Below are 19,562 nucleotides of genomic sequence, written 5' to 3' on the forward strand. Positions count from 1 at the left end.
GGGGGGGGGGGCTACTACCTAAAGTCCTTAATAGATTAATCTAACATAAAGATGATTAAGAGAAAGACTGAAATGATTAAAAATGTGTCTCTCTCAGAAACTCTTTTCTAATAATGTTTTTCATTAATCAAAATTTATCAATTAACTTTTTTTTAGCCTTTATGATTATCATTTAAGGTAAGATTTTTGTTATAGATTAATTGTAGCATGTTTTTGTCATATATAAATAGATTGTTTATTATTAATAAATTATAGATAAAAGTTGATAAAAAACCAAACCATTTACACTATTTTCTTTCAGAGGCTTAATTTCTACCCGATCATAATAAAATTAATATCACAATGTCTTTTAGATGATAGGACTGTACGTGGTAAACAAATTATCTTAAATTCGGAGAAAGAAACTTTTGTATTTTTAATCCTTTAAAGGGAGTGTTCGCGAACACTCCCTTTAAGAAAGCACTAATTTATGTCTTTTGGTGTATTGATGAGAATTCTTTCTTGATAATTCTAAAGGTCAAATTGGAAGATCTCGAAAATCGTTAAAAAGTTAAAAGTTTCCATTTCATGTTAGTGCCATTTAGAGTAGAAATTAACTTTTAATTTACTTTTATAGCGAGAAATTACCAAGGAACTGAACAGTGGAATTTACTATTATAGCGAGAATTTATCCGGGAACTGAACAGCGGAATTTACTATTATAGCGAGAATTTACCAGGGAACTGAACAGTGAAATTTACTATTGTAGCGAGAAATTACCAAGGAACTGAACAGTGGAAATTACTATTATAGCGAGAAATTACCAAGGAACTGAACAGCGGAATTTACTATTTTAGCGAGAATTTACCTGGAAACTGAACAGCGGAATTTACTATTATAGCGAGAAATTACCAAGGAACTGAACAGCGGAATTTACTATTATAGCGAGAAATTACCAAGGAACTGAACAGCGGAATTTACTATTATAGCGAGAAATTACCAGGGAACTGAACAGTGGAATTTACCGGTCAAGTGCAGTTCTCCCGAAGGAAATTCTCGCTAAAAGTAAATAGGCAGTTTAATTTCATCCAATTATTAACCGATTAAACTTTTTAATATTTGTTAATAAGCATATTCAATAATTAATTATGTTGATGACAATAATAATAGGTCTAAATACTAAAAAGTTTTATTTTTTGTTAAAATTTGTCCATGTAAAAGATACATTCATCTTGTAAATGCGCGAATTTTTCTCGTGCAAATTTGCAATTGATCACTTTCTCTCCCTTGGGCAAACAAAAATATATTTATACTGTTCTCTGGGAGAAAAAGTTAAAGAGTAGGGATGAACAAGGTTAATAATGTTGCTCAGAAAAAGGGTGGGAGGAAAAAGAAATAAGACAGAGAGAAAAAAGAACTGATAAAAATACAATAAATAAAAATATTTAAGTGAGATTAAATTGAGACAAAGAAAAATTTAGAAAATAAAAATGAATAAAATGAGAAAGAAGGAATGGGAAAAATTAGTAATAATGTGTTGAGAATACAAGAAATAACTTATTCAACTCAACCTATAGAGTGATGATGTACGCTAATCCTTTACTAATTTTATAGGCCATCAACTATACCGAGAGCGTACTGCATATTTGTTTATGATAAGTTGATTCTGGCCTAACCTATAGTATATCAATATTAGTGAACAGTTGTAAGTGTACAGTAAAGCTAAGTGAGCACACAGGTAGAAAAGATTAACCTGCACAAATTTTAACATTAAAAAAATTTAGAAAAAAGTGTCAGAAAAAGCAAATAACGACTAAAAGAAACAGGTCGAGAAAATGCATGAAAATAAGAAATTTAAACAAAAAATAAAAGAATAAATGAATGAAAATAAGAAAATAAAAAATTAAAATATTAAAGAGAAAGTAACAAAAAATCAAATAATGAATAAAATTTTAAAAGAATGTTTGAGAGGAATTGAAGTTTACCCTCATTAGACATACTGTTCTTTCANGGTTTTAGGCCTAAAGGGAGGGCTTTGGGTATGTAGGAAAATTCAGAAAATTTCAACAGCCTCAGACCAATACTTTTTGAGTTATGTAAAAAAAACTACAGGGGGGGGGTCAAATTGACCCCCCCCCAGCAGGAATAGGGTTAAAGACTTTTCAGTTTTATTCTAAAAGTTGTTTTCATATTTCTGATTTTTATTCTGGTAATCACTGTATTAGATATTTATCAATTTCTTTTCATATTTAAATTTTAGTCTAAGCCTTTGTACATTTTACAAGTGTACATTATTGCACACACACACACTGTACAGTGTACAGTGTGCACATTATTGTACATAAAGTTTTCCATTTAATTTGATTTATGACAAATTTTATCACGTTATTAGAAAGTATTATTTTCCTCCATCATCATTCAGAATTCTAGAAATTTCCGTTTTCGTAGAAAAAATTAAAGAATGGCAGGTTTGAAAATGTATGAAATATTCCTTTAACGAACCAAAAAACTGTTACTTTCCAAACCTTAACGAATCAAAAAAAGTTTTTGAGTGTTAGGTTCTGTATTTTTATTTTGAAGCGAATTCGCGCAATTTTTGGACAGTGTAATCACGTAATTATGAGGAATTTTGCTGACTTTGCAAGCAAATTTGCAGGGAATTTGCGAAAATTTGCTTCCGACGGAAACTCTAATCTGGATTCATTGAACTGATAAAAAAATCGAATAAAAAAGCAAATTTATCTTAGATATTTAAAAAATATTGGAAAAATAAGAATTGCCAACGAAATAATCACTGTTATGGAATTATATAGTTTTTTTTTTCAATCTTTTTTAGATTAAGAACGGTCTTCAATCTATTGCAAAAACCGGGCAAATATTTAAGCAATTGTCCGGTCGAATAATCTTGATGCTAAAACTTATATCTCTTACCATTCTTCTTCAACCATTCATCTTAAAGGGACTATATACCATTCTTCTTCCACTATTCATCTTAAAGGGACTGTATACCATTCTTCTTCAACCATTCATCTTAAAGGGACTGTAGACCATTCATCTTCAACCATTCATCTTAAAGGGACTGTAGACCATTCTTCTTCAACCATTCATCTTAAAGGGACTGTAAGACCATTTTTTTTCAACCATTCATCTTAAAGGGACTGTAGACCATTCTTTTTCAACTATTCATCTTAAAGGGACTGTAGACCATTCTTCTTCAACCATTCATCTTAAAGAGACTGTAGACCATTCTTCTTCAACTGTTCATCTTAAAGAGACTGTATACCATTCTTCTTCAACCATTCATCTTAAAGTGACTGTAGACCATTCTTCTTCAACTGTTCATCTTAAAGAGAATGTATACCATACTTCTTCAACCATTCATCTCAAAGGGACTGTATACCATTCTTCTTCAACTATTCATCTTAAAGGGACTGAAGACCATTCTTCTTCAACTGTTCATCTTAAAGAGAATGTATACCATACTTCTTCAACCATTCATCTTAAAGGGACTGTATACCATTCTTCTTCAACTGTTTATCTTAAAGGGACTGTAGACCATTCTTCTTCAACCATTCATCTTAAAGGGACTGTATACCATTCTTCTTCAACTATTCATCTTAAAGGGACTGTATACCATTCTTCTTCAACCATTCATCTTAAAGGGACTGTATACCATTCTTCTTCAACTTTTCATCTTAAAGGGACTGTAAGACCATTTTTCTTCAACCATTCATCTTAAAGGGACTGTATACCATTCTTCTTCAACCCTTCATCTTAAAGGAACTGTAGACCATTCTTCTTCAACCATCCATCTTAAAGGGACTGTATACCATTCTTCTTCAACTATTCATCTTAAAGAGACTGTAGACCATTCCTCTTCAAATATTCATCATCATTGATATTATTCTTACTTTATAAAGATATCAGTGGCCGGAGAAAAAGCCGATTTATCGTTCCGGCACAAAGGTGCAGCCAGGGAAAAAGGAATAGAAGGGAGATATAACTGACGCGGTTCGCCCTACCATATGATTATACATGCTTTGCAGACGGGTGCTTCATTGTATAAGAAATATTCAGATAGGTTATTGTATACGCAGTAAATGTACATCAGACAAATATTTCTTATTCAAATGAAGTACCGTCTGCAAAGCATGTATAATCATATGGTAAGGCGAACCGCGTCAGTTATATCTCCCTTCTATTCCTTACTCCCTGGGTGCAGCACATTTGTATTCACACTATTTGTCTTTTTTGTTATTATCAAGGGATGTTAAATATTTCATTGAGAATAAATTATACTGTAACATCAATTTGCTAATTAATGAAATTTTTATTTCTAAAATATCATTTTGTTTAAAGGGACATAGTCCATTCTGCTTCAACTATTTATCTTCTATATCTTCGGAGCAGTTGTACAAATAAACTTCATATTTCAAACTGTTCCAGCATATTCATGGCTTTTTATTTATTTTCGCAAATACGTAAATAGTATAAAAACCATTGAAAACTTGTCAAGACGGTATTTGATAAATTATTTCGATGCATGGCTCATTTAGGGTTTAAAAGTATCATCAGAAAAAGAATAAGTAATTGCCACATTTCATAATTTAATAAAATTAGAACCAATTGTTCTAACATCTGGAGGTAACATTCTAAAAACTTTTGGAAAGAAAGCTGAAAGTGGGCATATTTTATTTCTCGGGCTTTTTTCAATTTAGAAAGATAAACTATCTTTTTCCAACCTTTCTTGGGCTTATAATCTTTCCTATTCATAACTCCATGTTTAGGTTTTCATACTTTCCATTTTTTAGAATAACGTGAGCTGGGTTTAAATTTTACATTGTTTTATATTTTTCGTTACATTTCGTTTTAATTTAATAGGCAGGTTTCCATAATTTTTTATTCAAAATAATAAAGTTAGGGGTTCATATTCAGTTCTAGAATCTAGGATCTAGAATCTAGGATCTAGAATCTAGGATCTAGAANAGAGTCTGAAAACGACCCGCACGACCCCAAAAACGGGCGCCGGCCCGACTCTATTTTAGTACTAAGAAGAGAGTCGTTTTTAGACCGTAAAGACCCTGAATCCGTCTCTCCTCAAACCGGATAGGTGTCGGGTGTCTGTCATGGCAGGGGGCCATTATCTCCCTCAATATTTATTACTTTGGCGCCATATGTCTGCATCTGCAAGCTGTCGAGGATCTAGAATCTAGGACCTGGAATCTAGAATCTAGGAATTAGAATCTAGGATCTAGAATCTAGGATCTAGGAATTAGAATCTAGGATCTAGAATCTAGGATCTAGAATTTAGGACCTTGAATCTAGGAATTAGAATCTAGGATCTAGGAATTAGAATCTAGGATCTAGAATCTAGGATCTAGGAATTCAAATCTAGGATCTATGATTTAGAATCTAAGAACTATGATCTAGAACCAAAATGCCTAAATTATATTCTTTTTTTAGAATTTACAGTGAGGAGCAGCCTGGAGAAGCTTCCACTGCCTTGTTTATTAAACATATAGAAGCTGATGATGGCGGAGTGTACAGCTGTAAAGCTACATATGCTGCTAATCAACAGATAACAGCTGAAGTCAAGATCTCAGTCTACGGTAGGCATAAAGCATATATTTTCCTCTCACAAAATGTACTTAGTATCCCACAAAACATGACGGCTTAAAGGTTACATTTTTTTTGTTTCAAAAAATGTAAACGACTTAAAGGATTCCCTAATATGGTGTACGGAGCTTATAGCTCGATTCCATAATATGGTGTATGTAGCTTATAGCTAGATTCCATAATATGGTGTATGGAGCTTATAGCTTATAGGATTCCGTTATATGGTGTATGGAGCTTATAGCTTATAGGGTTCTGACTCTGTAATATGGTGTATGGAGCTTAAAGCTTATAGGATTCCGTAATATGGTGTATGGAGCTTAAAGCTTATAGGATTCCGTTATATGGTGTATGGAGCTTATAACTAGTAAGAACGAGCTTTTATTTCATAAATTCGTTGTTTCTATGTAGTAAATTAAGCCTAGGCTATGTTTAACAATTTTGTGAAATCCCGGTTTTAATGAACATAAAAACACTCTATTTATAACCTTTAACGATGTAAACATTAAATCCTTTGAAAAAAAGTTCAAATAGTTCAAAACATACATTCTTATTCACAATTAGGTCAAACTTTGCCCCTTTTAGAGCTTTAACCTCAAGATTCTAATTGCTTATCTAAATTAAATATCGTTGGCAATAATATTCTTTAACGGTTTGTTGTAAGTCTAAAACATTCTTATTTTGTTGAAAGGGTTATTTTAAAGATTTTTTATTCTATTGCCCGTAATTGAACTTTTATACACTTTTAACCTGGACAAATTTGATCTATTCGATAATTGTTTGGCAATTGTGAAATACTTTCTGTGGAAAAGGTTTTCAAAAGTTTGATAGTGCTCTGCCAAATCTATTGATCTCAGATATCAGAATTAGGGCTGGGTACGAGCAGACTTTTTAATCTGGTCGTTAATAGAAACATGAATTAACGGAACAGACATGTTCGTTCATCAAGTATCCGTTCGTTTTAAACGTTTTTTTTTTCGGTCGTCAAAATATTTTCATTTTTATATTCGTTTAATAGGACTAGACTTTCTTCATTTCTTTCTATCGATTTAAACCAAAACATTACCAAAATTTACAGATAAAACTAAAAACAATTCGTTCGTTTTTAAAACTTTTAATTCTGTTTTTTTTTCTTCAATTCTTTCGTGAACATTTTGAAATCAAATTTCGTTGAATTCCCAGTTTTTTCTTTTAAAAATTACTGCTTTTAGATTGATGTCCAACCTTAATAAGAAGGAGAAAAGTTGAAATCTTCTTTCTTTTTTATCGAGTTTGCCAATTTTTCCTTTAAATTTGTTCAATGGCGTTTAAAAGGAAATCTGATGGATGAAAGATATGTCTTCAAATCTTTTAGAAAATGTATTTTTGCTTCAAATTATGGTCTTGTTTATAACAAGCCTCCGAAGTAAACACTCCGGAAGATTTGTAAAGACCGAATTTGCGCTCTATACTCAGCAATTATACACCGTAAATACGTTTTATAGGACTCAAGTAACTACCAACTACCATGTCTAGTCAGTAACTCCATTTAAGTGTTGCCTTTGAAGGTCTAAGAAGGCTCTTCTGGGTATACAGAAATAAAAAGTGCCAATTAATTTTTAAGAATTATTATAAGTAAAGTTGATAAAAATCAAAATTAAAATTCCATCTATTTGCCTTTTATTAGTTAAGGGAAAGAAAATTCCCAAGCTTGATTTGGTTCAAACGACTTGTCAGGTTTCGGCCAAATAGGCAAAGTTATATTTTTTAACTGTTCATATTTTTCCATTTAAGTCGAGAAGTAAACAACTTTGCTTTACATTCAAATTAAAATTGAAAAATGCGGGAAATTTTTTTTAAAATGGGAAACTTAAAATTATCTGTATGCTATTCTGTTTATTATTATAGTGCGTTTTGTTCAGAATTGTTGAATTTTTTAAAAATTATAGATTGTTTCTAAAATTGGTTTATGTTCCAAAACGCGCCCAAAATTCGAATGCGTAGTATGTGCGAACAATGCATGGAAAACCTTAAACTGTTTCGAAAATGGCATGCCCGCATAGAACAAGCGACGCTGTTTTAGAGTCTGAAAACGACCCGCACGACCCCAAAAACGGGCGCCGGCCCGACTCTATGTTAGTACTAAGAAGAGAGTCGTTTTTAGACCGTAAAGACCCTGAATCCGAACCAGCTAACCAGCTAACCAGCTAACCAGCTAACCAGCTAACTAGCTAACCAGCTAACCATCTAACCAGCTACCCAGCTAACCAACTAAACAGCTATATAACATACAAACAGTAAGAATGCTCTGTTTAACTGTTTGTATTCTATGGTTTTACTCTAAAATCAAATGTCAGAATTCCTAAACTTTCTTCATTAAACATTTTAGGGTTAAAAAACACAAATAAATTCAAAATTAAAGTAATAAAGTTTTTTATTTTCATATAACTTTTCTCAAACAGTTTTGCAATGCTTGAGAGAGCACAGGGGGACAGGGGCGTAGGATAGCATTTGTGTAGGGGAAGGGCACATTCTGCGCACGTCAGCACGCAAAATTTTTTTTTGTGCCCCACCCTTGGCAACAAATTAAACTATTCAGTTTTCAAAATGGGAAACATGGATTTTTAATGCAATACTTGATCAGACAAAGCTTTGAAGGGTATTGTTGTGAATCAGAATATATTTTAATACTTTTCTTAATCTTTTAGTTTTGGTGAGTCGGCCCTCCCCTCAGAGGGGGCACGTATAGGGGGCGGGGGGCTCGCCCACCCCTCGTACGCCACTGTCTAAACCCCCTCGTACGCCACTGTCTAAACCATCGTTCAGTTTGGTTGTTTGTGGTGGGTTCATTATTAAAAATTTCATCTCAGAAATTCCAAATTTCTAAAGGAAGCCTCAGGGGTTTTCTGAAGCTTTCGGTTCCCTTTCCAATGTAAGTGTTTTCAAAAAAAATTCTTTGAGTACTGGAAAAAATCACCATTCTGGAGAAAATTTTTTCCGCATTGTTCAAAAACACAACAGCCTATATTTCTTCATGACAATTATTGAAAAACTGGATATGTGTAAAATTTTTATTTACATCAACCACTGTACACTGTACATGTGTTTAATGTATACAGTACATATCCAATTTAAATTGATTTTTTGTGGATTTTTTTTAAATATGCAAGTCTCGGCAAACCCTATCCCAACATAAAATATGATAGTTTCAGCAAGTTACNACTGTATACCATTCTTCTTCAACTTTTCATCTTAAAGGGACTGTAAGACCATTTTTCTTCAACTGTTCATCTTAAAGAGACTGTATACCATTCTTCTTCAACCATTCATCTTAAAGTGACTGTAGACCATTCTTCTTCAACCGTTCATCTTAAAGAGAATATGGGAAAAATTAGTAATAATGGGTTGAGAATACAAGAAATAACTTATTCAACTCAACGTATAGAGTGATGATGTACGCTAATCCTTTACTAATTGTATAGGCCATCAACTATACCGAGAGCGTACTGCATATTTGTTTATGATAAATTGATTCTGGCCTAACCTATAGTATATCAATATTAGTAAACAGTTGTAAGTGTACAGTACAGCTAAGTGAGCACACAGGTAGAGAAGATTAACCTGCAAACATTTTAATATTAAAACAATTTTTAAAAAGTGACAGAAAAAGAAAATAACGACTAAAAGAAACAGGTCGAGAAAATGCATGAAAATAAGAAATTTAAACAAAAAATAAAAGAATAAATGAATGAAAATAAGAAAATAAAAAATTAAAATATTAAAGAGAAAGTAACAAAAAATCAAATAATGAATAAAATTTTAAAAGAATGTTTGAGAGGAATTGAAGTTTACCCTCATTAGACATACTGTTCTTTCAATATCAATACCTGTATTATTTATGATATCTATTTTGCAAGAAAATTTTGCACAGAGATTTGCAAATTTACCTTATTTTGTTGTTTAGCATGTTTTTCTTATAGAAATTCATTTAATTAAAAGTATTTTTATTTAATGTTGTGTTAAAATGTTCTTATATTAGTTATTTTCCTTAGTTTTAGTATACAGCGATAACCAGAAAATGATGGAATATGAAGACGACATAATAGCAATGCAAATTAAAGTTTATTGGTATACAGCATTTGATATGTTGTTACAACGCAAATAGTCTTACTGACACTTATTGAATCACAAATATAGCAAAATGGGTCTGTTTAAACGCTACATAATGCTTATTCGACTTTTTAGCCCTATCTCTGCTGGGGTACTTGAAAACCAGGATATGCTCTGGGGAGGGGGTCAATTTGACCCCCCCCTCTAAATCCCATGTTTGATAACCAAATATGACAAATGATACATCATTGGAAATCTCTTGTCCTCTACTTTTAGAATCTGCAAACAAATTTGCAAATTTGCAAAAATTGAATTTTTTATCGCAAAATCCAGTTATATTATTGTATATGAATAAAAATCAATAAAGCAATGCACTGAGTTTCTCAAATATTCAACGAGTCGGTTTTTCTTACAATATATTTATATACAAAAGATACAAAAATACAAACTTTAAATCGAACGATACTTATACAAACTAAATATTATGAATCAATCAGTTTCATCAAGTAGGGGAATTCTTCAAGGGAACCTTAATTCAAGGGAGCTGAATCACAACTGCCTTTTTTCCCTCTATTTCGCTCCACCCTTAGTTCGCATTCTACCCCACGCCCTGTGAGCTGGCCGGCCAGCTCACCAGCTCCCGGGTTCGGAGATAACGGATTTCTCCGCGTGGCTTGGGTTAAATATAGAAACCAAACATAAACAAGAAAACCCGTTAAATATCAGTAAAAGGGGGGGGGGAGGCAAAATGGGGTTGATTGCGAACGAAGGGTAAAAATAATGACAAACAAAATGCTATTTACAGTCGCAGGAAAGATCAAAACATCATTTTCCTGCTACAGTAGCTCTGGGAAAGAAATTTTAATCACATTGCATGATGTTAATTACCTAGCTGCATAGATTTAGAAATTTTTAATAATAAGGCATGATAATTTTAACAAAAGAAATATCCAACAAACAATCGTATAATCTTTAGGGTTTCCAACGTAATAGATTATTCACTTACGTGAAATGATTTTCATTTCGTGTAGTTTCGCAGGATTTCGCGTAATTGGCGAAACTTCAATTTCGCAAAATTACGGCATAATTTCGCGTAACTTCTACAACGTTATTTTGCGAAATTTTGAAAAAATTACGCGTAATAAGCGAAACTTCGATTTCGCGAAATTACGCCGTAATTTTGACAAAAGTAATTTGGTAATTAGCGAAACCTCCATACAAACCAGCCCACAGGAGAACATTTAACCTTCCTGGACACGAACTCTACCATCTAAAAGGTAGCGTACTAGAGAAGGTTTGGGACCTTGTGAGAAGTTTACTTTAAGTACAAGAATCTAAATACATCAGAGGTTTTGTAACTAATCTCACAGGAATGAACAGAAAAAACAGTTTCCATTTATTTGTAAACTGTAATTCAGTATTTTAAAGAAAAAAAGAGTATTTTTTATTTCCAATTCTTTAAAAGGTTGAAATACCCCTCCTTAGACAAGCCGCCCCCCCCCCTGATTTACGTAAAAGTTCGTTAATTAGATCGACCCCTACCACCACTTTAAACACTATTTATATAAACTAGTTTTTTTAATCTTCATTCGACAGAAACAATCTCAAGGAATAATAATTGTCTTAAAACATTTTTTAAAAAGTGAATATTTGCAAATTATCTTTTTTGTTTGTTTATTTTCTTATGGTTTTTAACATCGATTTTGATAGTTATTATAACGTTAGAACTGACAAGGGTCAACCGAGACCGAAATATATTTTCAATAAAATGTGAAACTAACATCTACTTTTTTTTCTTTACAGAGGTTTGGTCCATCACCATAAACGAATTTTAATTCAATTTGAAAGTATTTGAATTATCCAGATTGGACATGGTTGTATCGCACATATCCACATATTTTCCCGCTATATTCATTTCTGAGAATTAATGTACTTTACTAATTACGGAATGGTTTCGTATATCGTAATTTCGCGTAATTACACCTTAATTACGCGAAACTAGACTTTCTTTCGTATACATAACTAGCACGTAATTGCGCGTAATGCTCCTCTGTAAGTGAAAGAAAGTGTTACGCGTAATTATGCGTAATTACGTGTAACGAAATTACGACTGGAAACCTTAATAATCTTTCCTCACTTTTATCATTTTGAGATTTAATTTAATTTTCAACTATAAATTATAAAGAAGCCATTAAGCCTTGGCTTTACGTGTTGATATTATCTTCAAAACAATTGAACTTACTTCATTTTAGAGATGTTTGATAATTAACATTTATGGACATTGTGAATCGTTTCATGTTTGGTCATAATTTTACTTGATTTATTCGATAAAAAATACGTTACAGTTCAGAAAACGGTCAGGCTTCTTTAGATTCATATTTTTTATTTCAATGCACGCAATATTCCAAACGCTTGAATAACCCCTTTTATTTTTATAATTCAATATTTCGAAGCCAAGCTTGCATGTTGAAAATTATATACAATTAGCCTGGGTAAACTTCTCATCCGTGTTTTCAATATGTATATATATATAAATAGTAGATATATTATATAATATACATAAGAATGTTTATAAAAACATATAAAAACTATTGTCAACCATTAACATTAAGACCCCCCCCCCACAGTTCATGTAATATCGTCTTCAACTTAAATGCTCCTCTCGGAGTCAAGAATCCAAACCAAACAATTTCAGCCCGCCTTTCTTCCTTGTTCTCCGATGACGGAGTTAAAACGTTTATCAATTGTGAACCATTTCAAAGTTAAACAAAAACATTTCTATTTAAAGAATTAGTGACTTTCATCAACATTTAATTGTCAATCTTTTCAGAAGTTTTAATGTATAAAAAGCGTCTTCGGACTTTTCGACAGATAGTCCCACGAATAGNAATTATCACGGGATAATGACGGGTCACTCGTGTGAAATAAACCAAATAATCTTGTGTTCTTCACGGGTTTTTGTTTGTTGGGTATATTGTTTATCTTTTTGTGTTAGGTATCTTTCCCAAAGGACTTTCCCCAAGGGCAACTTCCAAAACGACATTTCGGCCGAGCCCTGCGGCTAAACAGGCGTGTTCTTAACTTTAGTGATAATAAATGATGTTTTTTGTTTTGTATTTACTAACTAAGACGTGATATTCTGTTTCACATACGTGACTCGTTTGAATTATATCTGTGTCCGAATTCATTATACTATTTTTGGGTAAGAAAATAAATGATGATTTTTAAATAAATTTTTGCCAGCTTTTCTTCTCTTATAAAAATCGAAATTTCTTCTTGACAAGTTTTTAAAAGTTTGACAGAATATAAACTTTTCTGTGTTCATACGAATTGTGTAGAATGAAACGAAAAAGCATGAATTTAAAAGTGATGCCGCCTTAACAGGACAGTAGGAAGCAGGGAAGTAGGGTTATTATTCAAATTGAGCCCAAGAAACCAATGCCAATTCCTAAATTCGCTTTGTCTTTTATGGATCATGGACTTACCTTTTGAAACCCTTGGGCAATAATCGCAGCAAAAACTCCCACAAGAAGAAAAATTACCAATGCTGCTCCTAAATAATGCGACATACAGTGAAACCCTTCATAACGAATACATCGAAAGAATTCATCAAATGTCGTATTCTTCACTTTTGAAAATTGGAATGTTGCAGATATTTAGTTTTTTAATTAAATGATTATATGGAGCTCTTTAAAACTGTTCCCGCATATTCATGGCTATTTTTTTATTTTCGCAAATACTGAAATTTACGTAATATAGTATAAAACCCATTGAAAAATTGTCAAGACGACATTTGATAAAATCTTCCGATGTATTCGTTATTAAGGGTTTCACTGTATATAAATGCCAAAAACGTGGCAATACAGGTTGTCTCTAAACCCACATTTCTGTCATTAAACTTTGGATTTCCGTAAAACCTTGCATTATGATCACAGCAAACAAACTTTTTTGGACTTTGAAACTATTGGCTTAAAATTCACGATCTAATAAAGCAAACAAACAGTCTAGAAGATGCAAAAACAAAATGATTATTCCGTATTAACCAACATAAATGATTTTCAAAACTTCAAACATAATAAATTTGCTTCGAACACAATACAAGCTGAGGCTTAACTTACCTAATCCTACACTTGGATTTACACCATGATCTAATCCTCGAGTTCGTGCTGCTTCTCTGCTCTCATGCACCCTAGCTTTACATTTCACAACAGAATCCTTTACAAAAACGTATTTATATATAAACATGTTGTGAGGTACTTTACGCGAAGGAAGATAGTTGCATTGTGCGTAGGGTTTTCGCGAAAATGAATGAAGCGGAAATACTATTCGCGAGAATTGTTTTCACGAAATTTTGCAAAACATATGATTTTGCGAAAAAAATAATTCCACAAAAACCATAATTGTTGTAGAAATACTACAATTAATTGCGCAAAAAAACTTGTGGAATTCTCTGCTCTGAGAACTCAGCGTTAGAAGTTTTATTATATCATAATCAACAATTTCTCTTTCAGACTTTTTTTCGCAAAGTATTCGCAGTTCCCCCCCCCCCAATATTTGCATTTGTTTTTTCGCAAAAGTTTCACGAAATCTTCGTATTTCTCTTTTCGTGAAAATTTCGCATTTTTTTCGCTAAACAGTGCAATTTTCGGCGAATTTTTTTTTCGCGAAAAATGCGAAATTGTCGCGAAACGATTTACCCTTTTCGCTGGAAACCCTCAATTTTCCAGGAAATATTTTGCCATAAAACAATTATACAGGCGATAATTTGTCAGGTTACAATTTGCCATGTGACGATTTTCCATTTGAAAATTTTCGAAGGTGACAGGTGAAAATTTGCGATGTGGCATTTTTTCCAGTTGGCCATTGCCATTTGATAATTTATTAGGGGACAATGGGTGCAGTGTAACTTTACCTAGCGACAAATTTTCTAAAAACTTTTTGCAAGGCAATTATTTCCAAAGATAAAACTTGCAAGGTAGCAGTCTACTTAATATTTTACAAAATGCTTACCTTGAAAAAGTTAATTTTATATCACCTGCAGTATCTTTTATTATTTTTTTGTTAAACATATCTTTAATATTATATATGCTGTAAAACATGCAAAAATCTGATTTAAGATAACACATGCACTCATCATGGTTCAATTTTAGATCGATGGACAGCAATTAGAGGTCTGTTTCACACAAATTGAAGAAATTATGACAGTTTGAAATACGCTACTTGTGCTTGGTTTAGTTATAAAGGAATTGAGTCTTTGCCACAAACTCTGATTTTCTAACTTCTATATCTTTGCAACCAAATGTTGTTGACCTTTAATATTTAAAACTATTCATTCTGCTAGATCTTACAATCTAAGTTTGAAATATTTAAGGTGTACACCATCTGGTTCGATAGATATTGGGATTGGAAAATTTGAGTTTGTTGCTAAGACTCAAATCCTTTGTTAATTTTGTTTTCCGTCCATGTTATGTGTTTCAGTTTGATTTCGAAAGAAGAAAATTCTTTAAAAAGATCTTTCTTACAAGGATCATACAGAAAAGCCTAAGGAATTAAGTGAATTAAAAGTTGCAAAAGTTCATGTGAACACATAATTGTATTGTAAAGATAGTTATTTCAGAGGTGTATACATTTTTTTACTGCAGTGTACTGTCCCTGGGCTGTAAAATAAACGCAAGACGTCGATGTCACAGCCTGGCATGGGATCCATTTTTCGCATAACAAATCAATGAAATATTCTGGTCATAGGAAACTATAATGTGAATTACCAAAATTGTCAAAACTATAAATGCTTTTATCCTCCTCTGAAACTAAAGGAACACTGATGCAACTATTCTTGTTTACAAATACTACCCAAAGAGAACTGGTTTAAGTATGTACGCATAGAATACGCAACAGCAATAACCTTTCCTTGCCTTATATTACCTTGCTTTGCATGTGGCCATGTGGAAAAGATTGTAAACAATGGGAGAATAAAATATGATTCAAGTTTAAAGGACCCATGAAATGAATTTGCATAATTTTTTTTGATCTTTTTGTATATCTGGTATCTATTGCATTTTTTCGTGCCACAGACCACTTTTTGATGTTCTTTGCTCGGTGATGCTACGGAGTTTTTTTTAAATCTCAACAAAAATGATAAATGCCGCGGTACCTTAAAGAGCGTTTTTTTTTTGAGACAACATGCATATATTAAAGGGTTTTACAGATTTTTAGGGTTTTACATTGGATATTGTTTACCTGTCCTGTAATGAGTGTATCAGTAAAGAATCTTGAAGCATCGATCTCCAGAGGTTTTGTGGTTTCTTCAGGATCTGTTAATTTTTCTGAAGGATCTGTAATTTCATCCTCCCCTACAGTGAGAGGACAAAAAAACAAGAAAAGAATACAAAGCCTGGTATACATATTTCCTGAAACATTTTAAAATTTGAAAAAAACTCTCCAATTTTTTCAATTGCAATAAAAGAAAACCTATCTATATCTGGGTCTTCACCTTTTTTATTTCTTACGCAATTTTAAATATAAATTTACTTCCCTTCCCAACATTTGTTTTTCTATTAAAAAATTTTATAATCTACTATTGTCTCATTACAACATGGAAGTGGATAAAATGTTGCTTTTCAGCATTACATAACATCATTATCAAACATGTAATGAGGTCAGAATTTTGCGTTATAATGCATGGCCGTCGATCTCCATATTGTGAAGACGGTTTATTGAACTCCTCTTTGATATCCAGTGGAAACCCGTACACTTTTATACTCTCTTTCACACTGATCAATGAGAATCTCGCACCAAAAACTTTTTGAAAACTAATGCTAAAAAAGTGTTTCGTAGTTTCAAATGTACATTGTTAGTGCTCCAAAATATCAAAAGTGAGTCAGTGAGGTAAAACTAAAGGCTAAGGTGTTGCGACACTTCAAAGTCGACCAAATTTAAAAAATGTATGAAACTTTTCATATCAATCTGAATCTATGTCCTTAACGAAGGAGATAAGTCATTTTTTTTGTCGAGTCCAAAGTCTGTGTTTATATAAAAAGCTCTTCGCTCATATATATACTGATATATATTAGATATATAAAAAATCTAGAGCTTTTTCTATTGTTTATTAAAATTGGTTATACATTTATACTTGAAGTATCAGCTTCAAATCAAAAGATTTGAATATATTTTTCAGGAATCAGAATCTCACTTACATGATGGTTAATGCCTTTCAGCAATCTTATGCTTATATGTTTATCTGTTAGCTATAGTTGGCCAAACGGCTGGACCAAATGGGCTGACATTTTTTGAGGGAACCCATGGGTATCCTGGGGATAACATAGGCTAAATAAATCTATTTTTTAAATGAACCGAAGGCAGAGTGCAGGCTGGATAACTAAAGTTAAGTGATGAAGTGCTAATCTCTCTCAAGGGCATTACGTTTTTGCCACAAACTAAATTTAGTTTATCCCTTTATTTGTGCAACATGAAGCTTTATATTTCAAACTGATAAATCTTTAAACTTTCAGATTTCATAGTTTGAAATATCATAGGTTTTCGACATCGGGTTTGAAAGTTATGGGGACAGAGAAAATCAGAGTTGAGACTAGAACTCAGTTGTCAAAGTGTCTCAGTAGCATAAGCTATAATTACAAAATATATAATAACAAAACATATAATTAAAAATCATATGATTACAAAAAATATACGTTACAAAAAATATAAGTAACATAAGTTATAATTACAAAAGACATATTTACAAAACATATAATTACAAAATTAACAGGAGAAAATTACAAGCAGTTTGTTCATTTGAACATTTCGTTTAGACTATTTTTTGGTTCATTTGAACTTCTAGCCACAGCGCTCGGTCTCCTAGTCTGTCCTAGCCGCAGCGCTCGGCTCAAAAAGTATTTAACCTTACCTAACCCTGAAATAATACATGCATACATTTGAACTATTTTTTGGTTCAGTTGAACTATTTTTATGTGTACACTAAATTGTACTATTTCAGAGTTAGGTGCGGTTAAGACAGTTTCTGTGCCGAGCGCTGCGTCTAGAACATGCTAGGGGGCCAAGCAATGCGGCTAGGATTGTAAATGAACGTAAAAATAGTTCAACTGAACCACAATTGAACTATTTTCTGGTTCAGCTGAACTATTTTTGTGTTTAAATACAAAAGGAATATGAGCTAGAGAAAATCTTAAATATTTTGTAACATTTCCCTATCTATAGATTGTGTAATTATATCTTTTGTACTTTGTACCTTATATCTTATGTTACTTAAATCATATGCAATTAGATGTTTTGTAAGTGTATATTTTGTATTTATATCTTATATAATTACATCTAATAATACTTTCCCTAGTTGATCTTCAATAACATTAGTGTTTCACAACCTCTTCAATGATCCCCCCGCACACCTTCCTACTCCCCATATTATTTAATTCCACTCCCTCCACTATCACTATGTAATATCCATTCCTTTCAAGTTGCATCAACAGAAGTGCACAATTGTAAATTTTGCACCTTTGCTCATTGTTTAAAGTCAAATTAAATTTTCATATTATCATGCTAAATAATGCAATGCGGTCACGTTTTAGGGTAACAACGAAAGTTATAAATTATGGGTTTGACTAATCTTTTAAATGGCTATGCCTTTAGAGTCGTGCTTTTGAAAATGTTATGCATCATGCAACTGAATATACGATCTTTGAACATATTGTTTGGAGATTAAAAAATCATATCTTTTAACCTAGCTTACAACAACAAATTAGCTTCTCCATTTCAAAAGTGTTTTCTAATATTTTGGACTTTTAAAGTTAAAACCTAAATGTTCAACTTTCTAACGCAAATATGAGAAGGCGAGTGTAGAATCTATTTTTTTAATATTTGCACTTTTAATTTAAGCTGATATCGGTCAAAAGTCATTGACCTACCACCAATTGAATTTTAGAATCTGTTTTTTCATTGGTAATAATTTGTTAAAATTTTTGTGGCTTTGTTAAAGTTTTTTGAATAATAAATATTCGTACAACTTTTTCTTCAATTAAGAGCATACAAAGAGGTTAAAAATACATTTTCCGTTCTACATGTAAACTGTGGGATTTATTTTTGCCATTATCTTATTTTAAATTATGAAAATACTATAGGAATTCCCGTAGTATGGATTAAAATTGTCATTACTTGTTATAAAAATGAGTTTGATCATTTTATAATTTCTTAGGAAATAAACATTAACATGCACTTGATCCTATGAGCGCTGATGAATCGAAACTGAAGGCTGGAATTATCCTTAATGCGCTCTAAAGGTTTTTAAAAGCTTGACGAAAAATGTTTCTCATTGGTTGAAAATATACCTGTTTCGCTCAGTTTTAAATTTAATCCTACTAAGGTTCTAGCTACTGGGGCGTATCAGGATATTCAACGTTTTTACAGAAGGTGCACCAACTCTTCTTTGTGCAAATTTCATATTTGCAAGTTTTGTTCTTCTTTTACTTTTATTTACATTCACAGGGTCGAAAATGTAATGTAGTGTTTGACCGTTTTGATAATTCTTATCTTCCTTTAAACTAAAGGGGAGTGACCGGTAGTGTATGGTGGTTGAACTGAATATGTAGTATTGTACAAATTGTTCAGGATTAATTTGAGACAAATAAAAATATTCTATGACGTACAGAGCGTCCCATATCATATTAGATTATCTCTAATCTTTAACGACAAAATAAACCCTTAATACTCGAAGAACTTATCATTTTCCGCAAGAAAATTCTTATATAAGCCTTATGTTATTTTTCAAATTGATTTATTCGAATTAAATTTTCTTATTAGTCCCGAAAATCGCAATTTAGACCCGTTGACGGTCTAATATGATGTGGGACACCCTGTATATTCTCTGAGTT

At 32.2% G+C, this 19,562-nt stretch overlaps 2 protein-coding genes across 2 annotated transcripts in view; one reads left to right on the plus strand and one right to left on the minus strand.

Annotated features, from left to right (window-relative positions):
* Positions 1–5,656, plus strand: part of LOC111700617 (fasciclin-2) — a 10,977-nt gene extending 5,321 nt beyond the window's left edge. The window contains exons 5-6 of the mRNA XM_023471592.1: positions 157–177; positions 5,443–5,656. Coding sequence (XP_023327360.1) covers positions 157–177; positions 5,443–5,656 — 235 coding nt within the window. The remainder of the gene's footprint in view (positions 1–156; positions 178–5,442) is intronic.
* Positions 5,657–12,605: 6,949 nt separating this feature from the next.
* Positions 12,606–16,084, minus strand: LOC111700535 (uncharacterized). Its single transcript, XM_023471474.1, has 3 exons — positions 15,919–16,084; positions 13,800–13,896; positions 12,606–13,234 (listed from the first exon to the last, which is right to left on the minus strand). The coding sequence occupies exons 1-3, from the start codon at positions 16,081–16,083 to the stop codon at positions 13,155–13,157; spliced, it is 342 nt and encodes a 113-aa protein (XP_023327242.1). The 5' UTR covers position 16,084; the 3' UTR covers positions 12,606–13,154.
* Between the last annotated feature and the right edge of the window lie 3,478 nt (positions 16,085–19,562).

The sequence above is a fragment of the Eurytemora carolleeae genome, unplaced genomic scaffold, assembly GCF_000591075.1.
Source record: "Eurytemora carolleeae unplaced genomic scaffold, Eaff_2.0 scaffold88, whole genome shotgun sequence".
NCBI classification, from domain to species: domain Eukaryota; kingdom Metazoa; phylum Arthropoda; class Copepoda; order Calanoida; family Temoridae; genus Eurytemora; species Eurytemora carolleeae.

Bases quoted from the DNA above. Each gene is read 5' to 3' on its own strand.
- LOC111700535 (XM_023471474.1), bottom strand. From the start codon at position 16,083: ATGTATACCAGGCTTTGTATTCTTTTCTTGTTTTTTTGTCCTCTCACT. The intron at 13,897-15,918 runs GTAAACAATATC...GTTTTTGTAAAG, and splicing joins ATACACTCATTACAGGACAG to GATTCTGTTGTGAAATGTAA. The intron at 13,235-13,799 runs GTAAGTTAAGCC...CGCATTATTTAG, and splicing joins AAATCCAAGTGTAGGATTAG to GAGCAGCATTGGTAATTTTT.